Below are 16,610 nucleotides of genomic sequence, written 5' to 3' on the forward strand. Positions count from 1 at the left end.
ATGGCTGCCGCCGGCCAGGCTGAAGAGTGTTCACCACTGCCGGCGGCAGCCCCATCCAAGCCAGCCTCACCGGCTTTACCGCCAGCGGTTCCCGCCCGAAAGATTAAGAAATGTCTGGTGTATCCGCACCCCCCGAGGAGCTCCCGCCTGTCGCGATCGGTCTTGCGCTGGCTCCAGGGGCTGGATCTCACCTTCTTCCCTAGGAACGTCACCAGGTGCGGAAGCCAGCCAGGTCCCAGAGAAATCTCAGCCTCCCTCGGTCACCTGTGGCGCTTCAGCTCAGTCTGGCTTTTGCTCCTAATGGAAACACCCTCCCTGCTTGCTCACTCACCCCACAAGGCATACACATCACGAAAGGATGCTCAAGAAAAACGTGAAACTTTTTTTTACATTGATTTTATTCCACTGATCACTACATTGCTGACTTTGACTTAGGCTAACACGGAATGCTCTGGTGATAACTACAAAAGCCAAGGGCTCTTTGTATTAATAAGGAGAAGAATTAGTTTACCCTCCTTTAGAAATAGCGTCTGGTTTGAGTGTTACCTGAGATTTAAAAAGCCTCTGTTTACCAGAAACTACACTGAATGTAACTACTGGCCGTTACTATGGAATGTTAACTAAATTCCGTAAAAATGAAGATCATTGTTCTTTTGCAAAATAAATCTAGTTTACTAATTTCATAGTGGGTTTTTTAAACAAACACCTGTGGAAATCTCAATGAGCATTTGAATTACTAGGAAATATTGTTAAAGCGAATAATTTGGATTCATTAAAAAAAAACACCAAAGTCGTAGACAATAATTTTAACAAACTGCTTTCCCAATAAGAGTCCTCAAAAAAATGAACCAATACAAATTTTCCTAGATGTTTTGTCATTATAAAGTATTAGACAGCCATTAATTGCAAAATTATGTAAATTATATTAACCATACTTTTTCTTTTCCTTATTGTTATGCATCAGGGATTTTTCAAATGGCTACCTAGTTGCAGAGATATTCTGTATATATTACCCCTGGGACCTTAGATTATCATCCTTTGAAAATGGAACCTCCTTAAAAGTCAAGTTGGATAACTGGGCACAGATAGAGAAGGTAAATTAATAAATTAGCAGCAGATTACTGTGAAGGTTGTTTTAGGAATGGGAACTCTTTACACTGTTGATATCTGTGTGAGGGAAAACAGAAAGGCCAGAGAGGATGTGTCAAGTCTAGAAAATAACCAAAGTTTGTCATATTCCAATTATTTACTGATGGAGGAGTTACTTTCATTTAAAAAAGAAACTGCCTTGGCCCATTTGATAGGCCCACCCTTAGGTGGGTGGAGTAAGCAGAACAGAATTCTGGGAGAAAGAAAGCTGAGTCAGTGAGTCACCATGATTCTCCCACTCCAGACAGATGCAGGTTAAGATCTTCCCTGGTAAACCACCTCGTGGGCTACACAGATTATTAGAAATGGGTTAGATCAATATGTAAGAGCTAGCCAATAAGATGCTAAAACTAATGGGCCAGGCAGTGTTTAAAATAATGCAGTTTACGTGTAATTATTTAGGGACATAAGCTAGCCAGGTGGCCGTGAGCCGGGGTGGTAGGAATGCAGCCCACCACTCCTCTCCATTTCAACATTAACATTACAAAATTATAAATGACCTGTGAAATTTAACATATATCAATTAGTGTGGTACATAATAGTGGCTTTCTTGAAAAACAATAATGAATGTTAGTAATCAACCAAAAAATTAGTTCAAAGGGGAAGAGGGTTGGTTAAAGTAAATTCATAGCACTTGGTTTTATTTTCCTAGAACTTCTGATGACGAAGTATTTTCTTTCTGTTATTGAAGTTTCTAGCAAAGAAAAAATTTAAATTACCTAAAGAACTAATCCATGGAACAATTCACTGTAAAGCCGGGGTGCCCGAAATATTGATCCAGGAGGTGTATACTTTACTAACACATCGAGAGTAAGTAGTTTGAGAATTTCTAACTATATAATTGAGTGTAAATGTGTCATGATATAAGGCTCATTAGTAAGACACGGGGTGCCAACAATATTTTGTTTCTTATTTCCAGAATTAAATGTGTCCAGGATGACTACGCCAATTTCACAGACTATAGTTACCAAATGCGCTTGCCGCTTGTTCCCAGGTCTACAATTTCAAAGTCTATTAAAGATAACATTAGGTTATCGGAGTTACTGAGCAATCCTAATATGCTCAGCAATGAACTCAAGATAGAATTCCTCTTCCTTTTACAAATGTTGCAAAGAAAATTAAGCAGAAAATTGAACCCAGGTAAGCTTTCCCTAGAGACAGGTGAGTTCTAAAATCAGCACGGCTCTTCTTCAGCTCTGATGAGAGAAAAATTTTAATGAGTTCTTACCACTGGAGTGGATTCTTTCTCAATCCATTCCTTCCTATGGAAGCACAAGTTACATAAGGATATATGCCCCATTTTTAGAAAAAAACGTTTGTCAGTCTATTAACTAAACTTCTGTGGGAAATAAGTTCATCTACCAACCATAACTCAAGAGAGCAGGAACATTTGACTCAAGCCATCCTTAAGATTTTGGGAAGAGCAAAGATTATGATTCAGTCTCAATTCTGTGTGGGAGAATATGGTAAGAGATATTTCCTCCATAGTACAGTTGTTGGTGTGTGGGTGGAAGGGCAGCTTTCCAAAGGCTCACCAAAAAGATTGTTAAGTCACCTTGAGTTCTTACCGTACAGCCCATCAGTTGTTCCAGGCAGGTGACAAAGTAAGTGATAGTGGTATTCTGTCCATATCACTATCTTTGTTTTCTGGTCTCTGGTTTTATCTTTCTCATATATATATATCTTATCCACTGCCTAGATTTGACACATAGAAAAATGATAGTTTCTGTAGCAAACTAAGTAACTCTTCAGTAAATACGTATGTCATTAGGATGTTTTTTTCCCTTTGGACTATATTTACTGAAGGAAAGAGCCGTTTTCTCTCCTGTCTCTGGAAGGCAGAAGGCTGCAGCTTGAATGCTTCTCCATATTTGGGCTATTTGTATAGTCCCCTCCCCATACGAGTACTGTTTGCCTTTTGTCTTCCCTTACTATGTTCATTTTTTAAACTCCTATGTTGTTTCTCTTCCTTGAGCTGCTATGACCTCTGGATCTGCTCATTTATTTGTGAGCAGAGAAATAAAATATTAATCATTTTGCAGGATTTTATATTTAATATGTGTGTGTCTTAAACATTAGAATTAAACATTATAATTTTGCTGCAAAATGTATTGCACACCATGTATATAATACATGAACAGTTTGAGAAGCTGCAGATCATGGCAAACAGTTGTGCATCTTTATGCCGCTTAAGAAATGGAATATTATTAACACCTTCTTGATTGAACTCATTACACTACCTCCCAGGGAAACCACTGTCTTCCTGCTTGTGCTAGTAATTTCCTAGATTAAAATACAGTTAAGCTATATATACTACAATGTTATTTTCAGCTTTAGCCACACACATACCCACTTGTGTTTGCATGTTGTGTAAGAGTTGTATTAGTGATTGAATCAAGGGCCTCATGCATGCTAGGCAGGTTCTCTACTATTTAGTTATATCTCCCCCCACCACACACACACACTATTTTTTTTCAGACAGAGTTTCCCTGTGTAACAGACGACCTGGCTGTCCTGGAACTTGCTTTTTAGATCAGGCTCGCCTTGTATCCACAGATATCTACCTGTTCCCCAGCTCCTGTCTCCCAAGTGCTAGGATCAAAGTCCTGGTTCACCATGTCCAGCTATATCTCCATGTTTTATATTCTTTTTAAAGTGGGCTTCTTTAATTTTACTTATTTTTATTGCTTTTGTTGTTTTATTGAATATAGTTTGTTTTCACATGATGTATTCTGATTAGAGTTTTTTCTCCCCCAACCCCTCCCCATCTTCCCTCTCACTTTATGGAAGAGAAAGTTATTTTCATACAATATATTCTGATTACAGTTTTGTCCTCATTTCTTCCTGGATCCTCCTCATTCTTCCAACTTCACAGTTTCTCTCTCTCTCTCTCTCTGTCTCTCTTAAAAAAACAGACAAATAAAAAGACAAATAAATAAAACAAACTAAACAAAACAAGAAAAAGAAACTAATAACAGGAGAAACACACACAACAGAGTCACAAACAAAACCCTTATCAATACATCTAAACTTCTGTTGATTTTACTGGGCTTTGTAATGTGCAGAACACATCTTTGAGAAGTATATTTATCACATTATATTGCAGAGAGTCTTTTGTCCAACCAAAGCTTGGAATTTATAATAGGAAATAGACTACAGATAAATCAGTGGGCTATTACATGAGCTCTTATAGGCAAAGATCTTTAAGTAGAAAAAAAAAAGGCAGCAATGGGAGAGATTGCTGCCCTGGGAACATTGAAACTATGAGAAACAATGTGGCCCAGTGTCTAGGACAAACAAAAACAACTCCGTCTGGATGACGGGTAGGAAAGGAAAAGCACTCAGACCCACAAGTGCAAAGCCAGACTTCATGCAGAAATGAGCTTGCACTAGCAGGCCAATTTATCCCCAGAGCTTCCAGGAAGGAACACAGCCAGCCCAGCTGATCCTTAAAGTTCATAATTGGATGACTCCACACAGAGGACCCAGGCTTCCGAACTTCCAAACTGAGATTAAAATGGCTATTATAATTCGAACAATATATGGTGATGTGTTATGTTGTAAATGAAGAATAAATAAGAACTTTATAGTTTATTCTGTGCCCCTCATACCACTTTTATGTAAAGTGATTAAGTGGAGCCTTTTGCTTTAAGATCTTCATTCAGCTCTGTTTTCTTTGAGGAATGGCTTATTTTAGCCCCACTTTTGGAATGGTTTATTGTCTTTTCCCTAACTTATATGTCCGTTCACATTCCACCTCCTGTTTACCTATTCCTCTGAGTTCTCTTCCTCTTAGTCGCCCGCTTCAACATCCAGATTGTCTGAACAACTATCGCTTAATAAGTAAGTGTTGATATATTTCAGAGCCCCTAATTCTGCTCTTACGGAGTGGACCGAGGTTATTTGTTTTATATCAACTTTCATTGTTAAATCATCAGTGTTGCCTACAGTCATGTCTGTATTCAGATCTATCAGCATGGTTTAAACTTTAATCTATCTTGTTTCTGTAGCATCTTTTTTTTTCTTTTCTGTTGGTCTGAATTCTTTCAGAACATTCATTGTTATCAACTTTGAAAACTTCAAATTTCCACACTTTTATGCTGCATTAGAAATTTTAATATGTACTTTATTGTGTTCTAAAATTAATGTCTGCACCATCTCCCTTAGGCTATAAGAAACTTGGACTACAGAGACGAAGTTCTGTCATCTCCATATTCCACTTAAACCTTTTGGCTAGCATTTTCCTTTGAGTGCTTACATTTTGTAGTTGCTGTTCTGCTTTTGCTGTTTATTTTGTTTTAGCTTTTGGAAAGTGTCACTTGGGCTATCGTAGAACTCACTCAGTGGCCCAAACTGGTCTGAAAACTATGATCCTCCTGCCTTAGCTTCCAGGTCTTTCGATTTTAGGCATGAGACTCCACAACCCAATTAGGTTACTTTTAAAGCAACCAGACATTACTGAATGTTTTATTTCATTTAAAGTTCATTTTTGCTCCTTATTTTGTTTTCTTTTGAGCATAGCTTTATATGGCTACCGTCACTTTTCTCATTCTTTAAACAATGCTCAGTCTCTTATGGTGATTTGTATTTTTCAATTTTATTAATTTGTTTGATTGTTGTTGTTACGTGTGTGTGTGTGTGTGTGTGTGTGCGTGTGTGTGCGTACGTGTGCGTACGTGATGTGTGCAAGCACCCTTACCACAGCACACATGGTCCTAGAAAAACTCTGGAATTAGTTCTCCCACCTTTACCTTTTATCCTGTTGGACCATTTCACTGAACTCATCTTGATTCTTGGTACTTTTCATTATAAGAATTTTTATTGTAATCTATTCCAAAACAGTTAGTAGACATGCTATAGTTTTGGAAATGCTGCTTGTGGGTGTTTCTTTCGCCCTCAGACAGCCTGAGTGATGAGTAAACAACCTCGATGTAAAATTAGCTACAAGGATGGAAAGGGCCTTTAAGTATAGAGGGACAACGCTCAAAAATAGGATTAGTTTAAAAGAAATGTGAGAACTTTGAAAACAATTTTGTCACTAAAGTAAATACATGTTTGCAAAATAAAAAATATATGCTGTGATTTATTTACATGAATTTCAGAAATAGGTAAAAACTAACTTACAGTGACAGTTGTCAATATCCTTGTAGGATACAATGGGCAACAGTGGAGGGCCTGGGGTACTGGTATTAAAGGATTTATTTTGAGCTGTATATTAATACCTCAAGACGTATCCATACCAATAGAAGCAATTCATTGGAATGAATTAAATTTATAATCTATCTTTTTATGTAACATCTTGAATAAAGCCAACTAAAGCAGAAGGGGCCACCTGCAAGTCTCAGTGGAAAAAAAAGTGTCACAAAAAAAAAAAAAAAACCCGATGACCTACATTTGATCCCCACAACCCGCATGGTAGAAGGAGAAAACCAACTCCTTCAAGCCACGACACTCATGCATCACCTCCCTCTTCACACATACACTACAAACCAACAAAATTAAAAAAAAAATACAGGAACATAAAGATACTACCTTTAAAGTAATAATTTCAAGTACAGTGACTACTTTGTTCATCAAAAATGACCAATGGGGAGAAGAGTTATTAACTAATAGAATATGATAAAAACAATAATGTCCTCAATTATTAAAACCCAATGTCTTCTCTTAGTAATTCTCATATGGATTTAAAAAATAACTGGTGTTTATATCTTATAGGGTGGTTTAACGTCAAACCAACTGTGGGAGAAATTACAATTGATCGTCTTCCTGCGCAGGGCTATGGGCGCAGATATAAACCAAAGGTTTCTAAGGAAAAACCTGTGTCTGTTTTACGTAAGTTTTGTTTTTAAGTTTTAGTCTGCAGGAAGAATTTTTTAAAATTCTTTCCTTAGAATTTTGGAATAAGTTAAAATGTTAGTCTGAACTTCACCCTAAAACCAGGTATTGACTTAGTGGTGTTCTGTGTCTCGACAAGAAGAGTAACATAGCCAAAGGTCTTCTTCCCCAAACCACACTATACTAACCATTTGAGTTCTCATTTATCCTCAAGTGCATCTGCCAGAAATAAGAGAAGCTTCTCTCAGAGCTCAAAACTCAGTCCCTCCATAGCTGGGGTCGAGGGATGAGCTGGATTTTCCAGAAGAAAAGGACAAGAGTACACTTGTCATTGTAAACCTCGTCAACACAGAAAGCATCTAAATTACAGCAAACCACAGACCATGGGAACAAGGACAGCCCATTCAACTGTTGTGTAGCTTATCAGTTAAGAAAGCATTTTTTCCCCAAATTTTTGATGGCTGGAAAAAAGCAACATTTCCAGACATGAGAATATGTAATGGAATTCAAGGTTTTGTGTTGATAAACTACACAGGATGTACCACCCAGCCTGTTTTCTGCCTGGTTGTGAAATTACTCTACAGTTGCAGGGTAACATAGTTGCCCAAGAAATTTTATGGCTCACAAACTGGATTTGCCAGAGTTAGCTGGTAAGAACCAAGGTTCTTTTTAAATTTTTTGAATTTTAAAATTCTTTTCAAATTTTCTATTTTGAGACACCACCTTGTTTTGTAGTCCAGGCAATACCCCTGCCTCAGTTTTCTGAATGTTAGGGTTATAGACGTTTCCTGCCATACATGACTATGGTTATTTACAATGAATAACATACTTACTTAGTATACATTTTCACTTAAAAGACAATACTTATCTTGAATATATATTTATTAGATGTTGAAAGATGTTTCTGTTCTGCCTGGTCCCACAGCCGATTATCCCAAAGAATTACACAATGGCTTACATTAATTATAAACTGGTTGGCTTATTAGCTCAGGCTTTTTGTTAGTTATTTTTTAAATCTTAAATTAGCCCTTATTCTTGTCTGTTAGCTACCTGACTTGGTACCTTTATCAGCGAGGCTTTCTCATCTTGCTTCCTCTGTGTCTGGGTGACCACTGCAGACTGACCATTTCCTCTTCCCAGAATTCTCCTGTTCTCCTTGCCCTGCCTCTATTTCCTGCCTCATTGCCCCACTTATACTTCCTGCCTGGCTACTGGCCAGTGTTTTGTTAAAATACAAATGATAAATCTTTACAAAGGAAAAGACCATTGTCCCACAGTAACTAGATACTATGCATTTTATTTGACAGTTCTAAAATACTATCTAGTCCTTTATAGAGCATACTTGTTCATGTTGGAATGTGTTTTTTACATGCTAAATTTTAATTGGTAGGTGGTATTCCTTGTTTCCATCAGATATGATAAAGCAATCTCAGTAGATCCATTACAAAAGAATTATGGGGGCCTTAAATATACTGATATATATATATACACATATATATATACATTAAAAATGTTTTGATTCTTTTTAAAAATTCATAAATTACTATTATTTACTTTTGTTTTGTTCAATGGCCTTGTTGAACAAGTGTTTTTCAGAGCCCAGGTTTTAGGTTTTAATATCCACACATGAAACTGCCCATCAAAACCCCTTAATTCATCATCTAGCTGAGTCGTGTACAAGACTTAGTATTTTAGAATTTGACAGGTATGTGACTTACGATGCTTATATGAAAAACATATCCAGAATCTCTTCAGATTCTAGGAATACATCCTGCCTTTCAATATTCTTCTGTTGTATAATATTATTTTAGGTGTTTTGTATTTGTTTATGCTCTAGAACGTTTGTTTAACCATGTAAAGATTTGTTGCTTTTGTTTATGTTGCATTTGTTGAAATCTGTGAAGCTGAGATTCCTTGCCTCTCTAGAACAGCTGGTTTAATAGAGAGCTGAGCAACCAATAGAGAGGCAGGAGCAAGGATAGGCGAGACTGACAGGCACAGAATATAAGTAGAAGGAACACTAGGGAAGAGAGAGGAAGGGGCAAGATAGAACAAGGGGAGGAGGACTTAAAGGGCCATCCACCCAGCCACCCAACCAGCCATGGAGGAAGAGTGAAAGTAAGAAAAGGAAAGACCCCAAGGCAAAAGGTCAGAAATCTTTTGAGTTTAGAAACACTAGCTAAAAACAAATCAAGCTAAGGCTGGACATTCATAATTAATAATATGTGTGTAATTTATTTGGGAGTTTGGTGGTAGGCCCACCAAAGAGTAAAGAGGAAAAAAAAAGACAACATTTTGGCATTCCAATGAAAAGTGAGAGTAAAAGAAAATAAAGCGAACTTTCATAAGCATTTTTCTACAAGTGGGATTGGTAATAAAGGCTCCAGCTTGTTGGGACTGTTAGTAGAAACAGTATGGAATTGACGCTGGTGGGAAGACCACAGGAGTTTGCTCCATCCTCATCTCCTTGCTTCATTTTCCTTATGGCTGTTGGATCTAATTAGGGATGGGAAATGGTCTGAGCATGGTTTCCTTCCTGTGTAAGAAAGAGAGGCAAGAAACGTACAAAATCCTGGACCTGCACATTCACACAATGATATGCAAAAAGAGTAAATTAATTAATTAAGAAAAAGAATTTAGAACATGGTCTGTGTGCTGGCTCTATCAACTTGTCAAAAACTCGGAGTCATCAGAGAGGAGGAACCCTAAATTGAGAACATGCCTCTATGAGACTGGGCTGTAGGCAAGCCTGGAGGGCATCTTCTTTATTAGTGATTAATGTGGGAAAACCCAGCCAGCTGGGTGGTGTCATCCTTGGGCTGGTGAACCTGAGTTCTATACGAAAGCAGGCTGAGGATGCTATTTGAACCAAACCAGTAAACACCACCCATCCATGGCCTTTGCATCAACTCCTGCCTCCACGTTCCTGCCCTGCTTGAGTTCCAGCCCTTACTATTTTTGATAGTGAACTGTTAGATAGAACTGTGAATGAAATAAACTTTGTTAAAGTCCAGAATGCTTAACTGAATTGCAAAAAGACTTTTCTGATTGTGGTTATTTAATTTGGATAGCTCTAAAGCCTCACACAGGTCTTTAGAAAAACCGCCAAACTACTAGGCAAGGTAGTGTTTGTGTGTGTTTAATTCCTCCATCATTTGTCAGGCTGAGGCTGGAGTCTAAGTCTTAGGCCAGCTTGAATTACATAGTGGGATGCTGTGTCTAAATAACTACATAAGAAAGTAAACCGAAAGAAACAAGGAAATGAAAACAGCTTGCTCTCATTACTTCACAAAGAACTTCAAATTGAATGTTTGCATTAAACATTTGAAAAAATACACTGCTGTGTAGACACTTCCTCCTTCATAGTGTTCTTTCAGCAGTCAGGTTAGTGACCCTCTGGATGGCCCTTTAAGATCTGTGATTCTCTTCTTTCTTCCAAATGGCTGATATATTTGAGGGAGGATCCCCACTGGATGGAATGCTGGACACACATTATTGCTCTTTACTTCTCTCAACCCTGTTCTAGCCACTTAAATTCTTGAGCCACACAAAGAATAGAGGGATGCTGTGTGTTTAATTTGGGTAATTAATATGTGAAAAGTATTTAAAAATTTTTATTCAAGTAATTTCAGGTCAGGTTTTTTTTTTTTTGCTGAAAGGATACAATGATTACTTCAAGTCAGCTTTTATGAAGTGAAAGCTAATAAAAGGAGAAAGAAGTACTACACACTAAGGAGTGTGGTCAGAATCTCACTAAATTGCAGGCTGTTCTCTGGAATACAAAATTCCATTTAGCAGTAAAACAAGCTATCATTTCAAAACTTACACTCTTAAGTTTCTGTATTCATTTGCCTCAATCTTGTGTCTCAAGGGACAACAAAGGCAGATTTCTTTATTGCCACTGGCCCATCATATTAGAACTGAATGATCGATCTGGAGTCTGGCATGCAGAGTATATGACAGAGTAATGGGAGTTCTATAAAATGTGTTATGACCCATGCTAAAGCTAAGTACAAAATCATGTCTCTGTTCAGCTGCTTTCTGAAGCAATATCTAAAAATACTGAGTTATATCATATGTACCAAAATAAACCCTGGATATTTTTAGGCATTGCTGACAAGATTTGGAGGAGGTAATGCATTCATGTATTATATTATACATATGATTTAAATATTTTTTTCATTAAGTATAACTAGTGCTGAATATATTTGATGTATGAGAGAGATACTGATAGGGCTATAGATATTTCATAACCATGAATTAATTCTTTGTTACTTTAAATATCTCAGAAAAATCAAGCAATGATGACAATATACATAGAGAAATTCAGGTGAAGCAAAGTGGAAAACCTTCTTGTTTGTCTGTTACAAAATCCATGAGAAATGTGGCAGAAACAACGCTGGACCCCTATGAAGTACCTTTGAAGAAGTAATGTCGCCAACACCTAACGCAATATGAGAACATAATGACCCAGTTGTGGAAGTATTTAATAAACAAATTGGTGTCTTAGCTGTAATTGAGCTAAAAACATTTGTCTGTTTTATGTGATACAGCAAATAGTTTGTAAGTATCGTCAGAACATGGCCAATCGGGTGACCCATGGTGAACAAGGCCTTGGGGAACTGAGGGAGAGGCTCCAGGAAAACATGCAGAGAGCCTTTTACCTCAGGTGCATTTTATTCCCTGGATTGTCCTTGGATGCAATTTCATGCCTCCTGCAACAAACATTCAATTTATAAGGCATGTTTATTCTTGTTGGATGTTGCACCATAGCTAGAGAACCCCATCTGGTGAAAGGGTGTGCTGAGCGCTATCCTCTGACTCTGGGTATGGCCTTCTGCTTCGCTTTCATGCTTTTCCAGATATAATCTATAGTACATGTCGGGAAATTGTGTTTAAAGTGGTCTGCCCTGAGAAAGTTTTGGAAAATGGCTGCTTTGTTAATATTTAGTATGTGCTTATTGGCATTTATTTACATGTTTTTCTGATAATGTTTTTTTTTCTGAACTCAAACAACTCAAGAAACCTTGCTTTCTTTGTTTCATTTATATATAAAGGTACGCTGAAATTAAGGTAAAATTGTCTACACCATTAGACTATATTTTACCCTAATCTTTAAGGTTCTCAAATCCCAGGTCTTGCAGACAGATCTACACAGGTCAGTGAAAGTCGACAAGTAGGTGCATCAAGAAACCACTGAACACAACCAAACTCTTGTGACAAGAAATAGTAGCACCCAGCTGGGAAAGTTTATTGGGTTATATAGGGGCAGTGGTGGGAGGGGGGCTCAAACACTGGAATATCCAGGTGGGTAACCATGGGAACACTGGAGATACTTCAGTTGTGGTCAGAAGCATTCATGTGCTAACTGCCATGGTCAGGAGTGTTCAAGCATTGCTGCTCTGGTCAGCAATGCTCAGGGAGCCATTAGGGATTTTCTGAGAATACTTCGCTCTTTTGTTTTTCAGCAAAACCAAGTCTTCTAGCAAAGCTGGCAGAGCCTGGGCCAGCACTCTAAAATATTGGCATCAGCTCTCCCAAGTTGGTGACCCCATCTTGGGGACTTAGCTTTTCAGTCCTTTGTCGGTAATAAGGGACAGCAATAGTTGTCTTAAGCCACTTACAGCTGAATAGAAATATTGGAAAAATGAAGACTTGGAATTCTGGTCACAGGCAGGGCCTCAAACTGACCGATAGTGATAGGAGACCTGAGGACATTCTATCAGATTGTCTGGTTCACTGAATATGGGGTCAGCTCATTATTTCCTGAAAAAAAGTCTGAAGAGACTGGGTAATCATTACTATGAGGAGAATGCAGGTGGGAGGCCGAGGAGAGGCACCAGCCTAGAGGCCACAGGAGAACACAGTGAGGGTCCTGTATTGGAATCAGTCCCTGGGGCTCAGACTCTGCATGCCAGGTCCTGTAGGGTTTTAATTTGCTCTTCTACCTGGCTAGACTGCTTTACATAGCAGCAGAATCCTTCTTGAGAATGAAACAAGTGCCTTCTCCCTTAGCTGCCAATGGGTCCTAGGGACCTTTGATCTTGCAGTGCCAGTGAGGCCAGAAAGCTGAGCTGGTTTTTTTTTTTTTTTTTTTGGCAGTTGGGTTGAAGTGGAATGCTCAGTGATGTGTGTTACGTGGGTGGGGATCTGTTGAGATGCAGACTCTGACCCATCCCACTGCCACCAAGTCCATGACATCCACCGAGATTACCAAGTTTTCTCCAATCACAAGTAGATGGGCTACTGCATCCCAGTCCCTATGGGAGGGTTGGAGAAGATTATAGACTTCCCCTTCAACATATAGAGGAACTAACAAAGTTGGGAGCAAGGACCAGGGGTAGATGCATCTCTGCCTTTATAGAGCTTAGAGTGACACCAGAAGAGGGTCCTTCTGGGGATAGTATGGGTTTTGAAACTGAGCTAGCCTTATGAGCAGATGAGCTCAGGAGTAAATGGAGTAGATGTCAGGGTTACCTTGGAGAGGGGGATAGCACCACAAGAGACCATAGCAAGAGAGCAGAGAGAGGAAATGATACTGTATTGAGGAACCCCATGTCTCTACTGAAGGAAAGTCATTTAAGATCTGCTGGGGGACAATGCTCTTAAACACTGCCAAGATTTATCACTCGAATTGTTTAATAAAACACTGATTGGTCAGTAGCCAAGCAGGAAGTACAGGTGGACAAGGAGACTAGAAGAATTCTGGGAAGAGGAAGGGCAGGGTCAGGAGTCACCAGCCAGGTGCAGAGGAAGCAAGATGAGAGAATGCTGCACAGAGAACAGGTACCAAGCCACGTGGCTAAACATAGATAAGAATTATGGATTAATTTAAGAATAAAAACTGATTAGTAATAAAACTGAGCTACCAGCCAAACATTTATAATTAATATAAGTCTCTTGTATAGTAATTTGGGAAGCAGCTGTGGAATGGGGCAGGACAGAATCTCACCTCCAATTACAAAGATGGTTTCCATGAGACAGGGTTGAAAAGTTTAAGTTTATAGAATTCTGAGTCTAGGTTAGATACTGATTGTTAATGGCCTTGCCTGTGCCAGTAGGGGTGGAAGAGGCCTTCTTAAAGGACCTTCCTTCTGTGAATTGGGACAGCTGCTCTCACACTGTAATCCCTGTCAGTCCACCTTTTGTTTTTAGGGTTTTGAATGGTGAAAGTAGCTATAACATGTGCAAGCTGGAAGTGAAGTTGTTGTGGCTGCATGCCTCAGCCTGGTTCAGAGTAATAATTTCTACATCCTCAGTTGTGATATACATCCCAGGAAGAGTCAGCCAGGCAGTCCTTATCTGCTTGATCATAAGAAAAACAAAATATTTGGGGTTATTGTGAAAAGTAGAGGCAGGGGGTCTTTGATGGCTCGTGCAGGTGGGAAAGAGAGCAGGCTGCATGAGAGTCAAAGGTCAGCTGGCTCTCTGAGTTGCAACCAGGGAGGGGACCGAAGGTGGCATTCAAGATGAATGTAGTTTGGACAGAGTATATTTGAAATTTCCATGCCTGTCACCATGTCTGATATATCAGGAGGGCAGAGAAAATTCCCAGTGAAAGAGGGAAGAAAGAGTCCATTTTGGGTGTTCTCAAGGACAGGAGGTTAGCATTCTCCAGAGGAGCAGAACTGATAGAATGAATACAGATGATAGATAGATAGATCGATCGATCGATAGATAGAAAGATATAGATAGATAGGAGATTTATTAGGCTTACAGGCTGTCAATTGGGATTAAAAATGGGTCTTCCCATTTCAAATCATTCAATTAAGAAAACCCCCTCAAAAGTACATCCAACCACTTGTGTTTTAGTTCATTGCAGATGTGGTCCAAGTTGACAACCATCATAAATAGCCATTATAGGAGGCAAGCAAGAGATTCTTAGTTCTAGTGATCCCATGTACCAACAGAAGTACTTATCTTAGAGGAGGGATCAGGGGCCTGTTTGAGCTATAACAGATGGGTCCAAGCCAAGACTCCCTGGAGCTTAGCTACTGTTGGGGAGGTGAGGATGACCTGATGTGGGAAAGTCTGTGGATGAGAGGCTATCAAGGAAACCCACTTCCGTGGTAGGGTGGTATGGGCGACGGGTCAGCTGAGTGTGGACACAAGCAGCGTGTCCACTGAGAAGGTGTCTTAAGAGACTAAGTGAAGGGAAATAGTCATAGAGTGCGCCTGGTTCCAGAGGAGGTAAATTTCCTAGAAGACTAGAATAGCAGCACAATAATGAACTCAAATGGGCGGAGGGAAGGGGACTGGGGCCTGTCCTGAATGTGAGTTAGGCTTAGAGGTAAGAGTTGAGTGCAAGGAAGGTCAAGTTCAGAAGGCAATTTTGGTCAATGAGTTTTAATAAGTACATTAGCTCTCTACCTTTCCCGAGGATCTAGAGTGAACGGAATACAAAGATGCCAGAGCTCTTGACACTAGCAGGGTGGTGACTTAGGAGATGAATGCCAGGCCATTATTTGACTGGATAGAAATTCAAACATGAGCAAAATCTTCATGAGGTGGAAACATGCCATTTCTGTAGTCTCAGCAATAGCAGGGAAAGCTCCTACCCATCCTGAGAAAGTGTCTACCATAATAAGAAGTTTTTTTTTTGTTGTTTTTTTTTTTTTTGTTATGAGACATATGTGTGAAATCTGCCTGCCAGTCTTCCCCAGGATGACTATTTCATACTTGGTATGGATTAAAGAAAGATGGGTTCACAAAGCCCTCTGGGAAAGTTTGGGTATGGGTGCAGGGGGTGGGTTACCCTACGTGGTGGCTTTAAGAAGACCAGAAAAGCTGGGGTGGAAGAAGTGGTGAAGAGATTGAAACCCAACATGAAAGGACTTTTGGATATCTGTCTGTAAGGGCTTTGCCTGAGCATCAGGGAGAAGTATCTGTCATGTAGAAGAAGCCGGCTCTACAGGCCTGAAGTCAATTAAAATGTCCCTGTAAATGTAAAAATAATATAATTTATCAATGAGATATGTATTTTTTCCTTTGGAATTATATATTTTATTTTTGAAATCAATAAAATTTAATATTATTTCTTCATATCTTCCAACCACCAACCCACCTCCCAACATATTATTCTTCAACAACCAAAATGAAGGTGATAAATACCCCAAATTTCTTTTTTACAAAAACTACTAATTACGGAGAAAAACAATCTGCAGTCAAAATGGATTGAGTCGTATTCCAGTTCCTAAAGGTGAGAATGGATTCACCTTTGCCCACATCAGAGCGTCGTTCAAAGAAACAGTGGATTTCCCATCTTCCAGGAAATACACAGGCCCCTGTGCAGAGTTGAGAAAGAGAAGATGAGACTGGACATTTGCAGCAGTGGCTGGAGATTTAGATGCATTCACCACTAGCTGTAGAAACACCTTCAAACACTTCACTCATGTACCTCCATTTTCTGATGGCTGCTCAAACAGCCATTAATATAAATTAATGCTACGATTTTAACTCTTTGTATATAACAGTACTACAAATGACAATAAGTGCGGTTAGTTTATTAACTGCCCCAAAGTTAACTTAAGTTATGAAAGCCCACTGTCAATAACAGATCTGGACAGACTTGATTGTGTTAGTTAATGTAGCTGATGGCAGCATGGCTGGGAAGTGTCTGAAGCCAG

The 16,610-nt window shown here is 39.1% G+C and overlaps 2 protein-coding genes across 3 annotated transcripts in view; one reads left to right on the plus strand and one right to left on the minus strand.

Moving 5' to 3' along the window:
• On the plus strand, positions 1 to 11,416 carry Spata4 (spermatogenesis associated 4). Its single transcript, XM_041673573.1, has 6 exons — positions 1 to 215; positions 965 to 1,094; positions 1,841 to 1,959; positions 2,069 to 2,310; positions 6,865 to 6,981; positions 11,274 to 11,416. Exons 1-6 carry the CDS (start codon positions 1 to 3, stop codon positions 11,414 to 11,416), a joined length of 966 nt encoding a protein of 321 aa, XP_041529507.1.
• A 4,563-nt stretch (positions 11,417 to 15,979) lies between these two features.
• Positions 15,980 to 16,610, minus strand: part of Wdr17 (WD repeat domain 17) — an 82,040-nt gene continuing 81,409 nt past the window's right edge. For both annotated transcript variants that reach the window (XM_041673728.1, XM_041673727.1), the window contains one exon: positions 15,980 to 16,268. In XM_041673728.1, the coding sequence (XP_041529662.1) occupies positions 16,149 to 16,268 (120 nt within the window). In that variant the 3' untranslated portion in view covers positions 15,980 to 16,148. The remainder of the gene's footprint in view (positions 16,269 to 16,610) is intronic.

The sequence above is a fragment of the Microtus oregoni genome, unplaced genomic scaffold (genome assembly GCF_018167655.1).
Source record: "Microtus oregoni isolate MIOR12 unplaced genomic scaffold, Mior012 000024F_ref0000369, whole genome shotgun sequence".
Classification (NCBI taxonomy): domain Eukaryota; kingdom Metazoa; phylum Chordata; class Mammalia; order Rodentia; family Cricetidae; genus Microtus; species Microtus oregoni.

Excerpts from the sequence above, each read along its gene's own strand:
- Spata4 (XM_041673573.1), top strand. The coding sequence starts at position 1 with ATGGCTGCCGCCGGCCAGGCTGAAGAGTGTTCACCACTGCCGGCGGCA. Across the intron at positions 1,960-2,068 it reads ACTTTACTAACACATCGAGA|AATTAAATGTGTCCAGGATG; the intron begins GTAAGTAGTTTG and ends TCTTATTTCCAG. Across the intron at positions 6,982-11,273 it reads AAAACCTGTGTCTGTTTTAC|AAAAATCAAGCAATGATGAC; the intron begins GTAAGTTTTGTT and ends TAAATATCTCAG.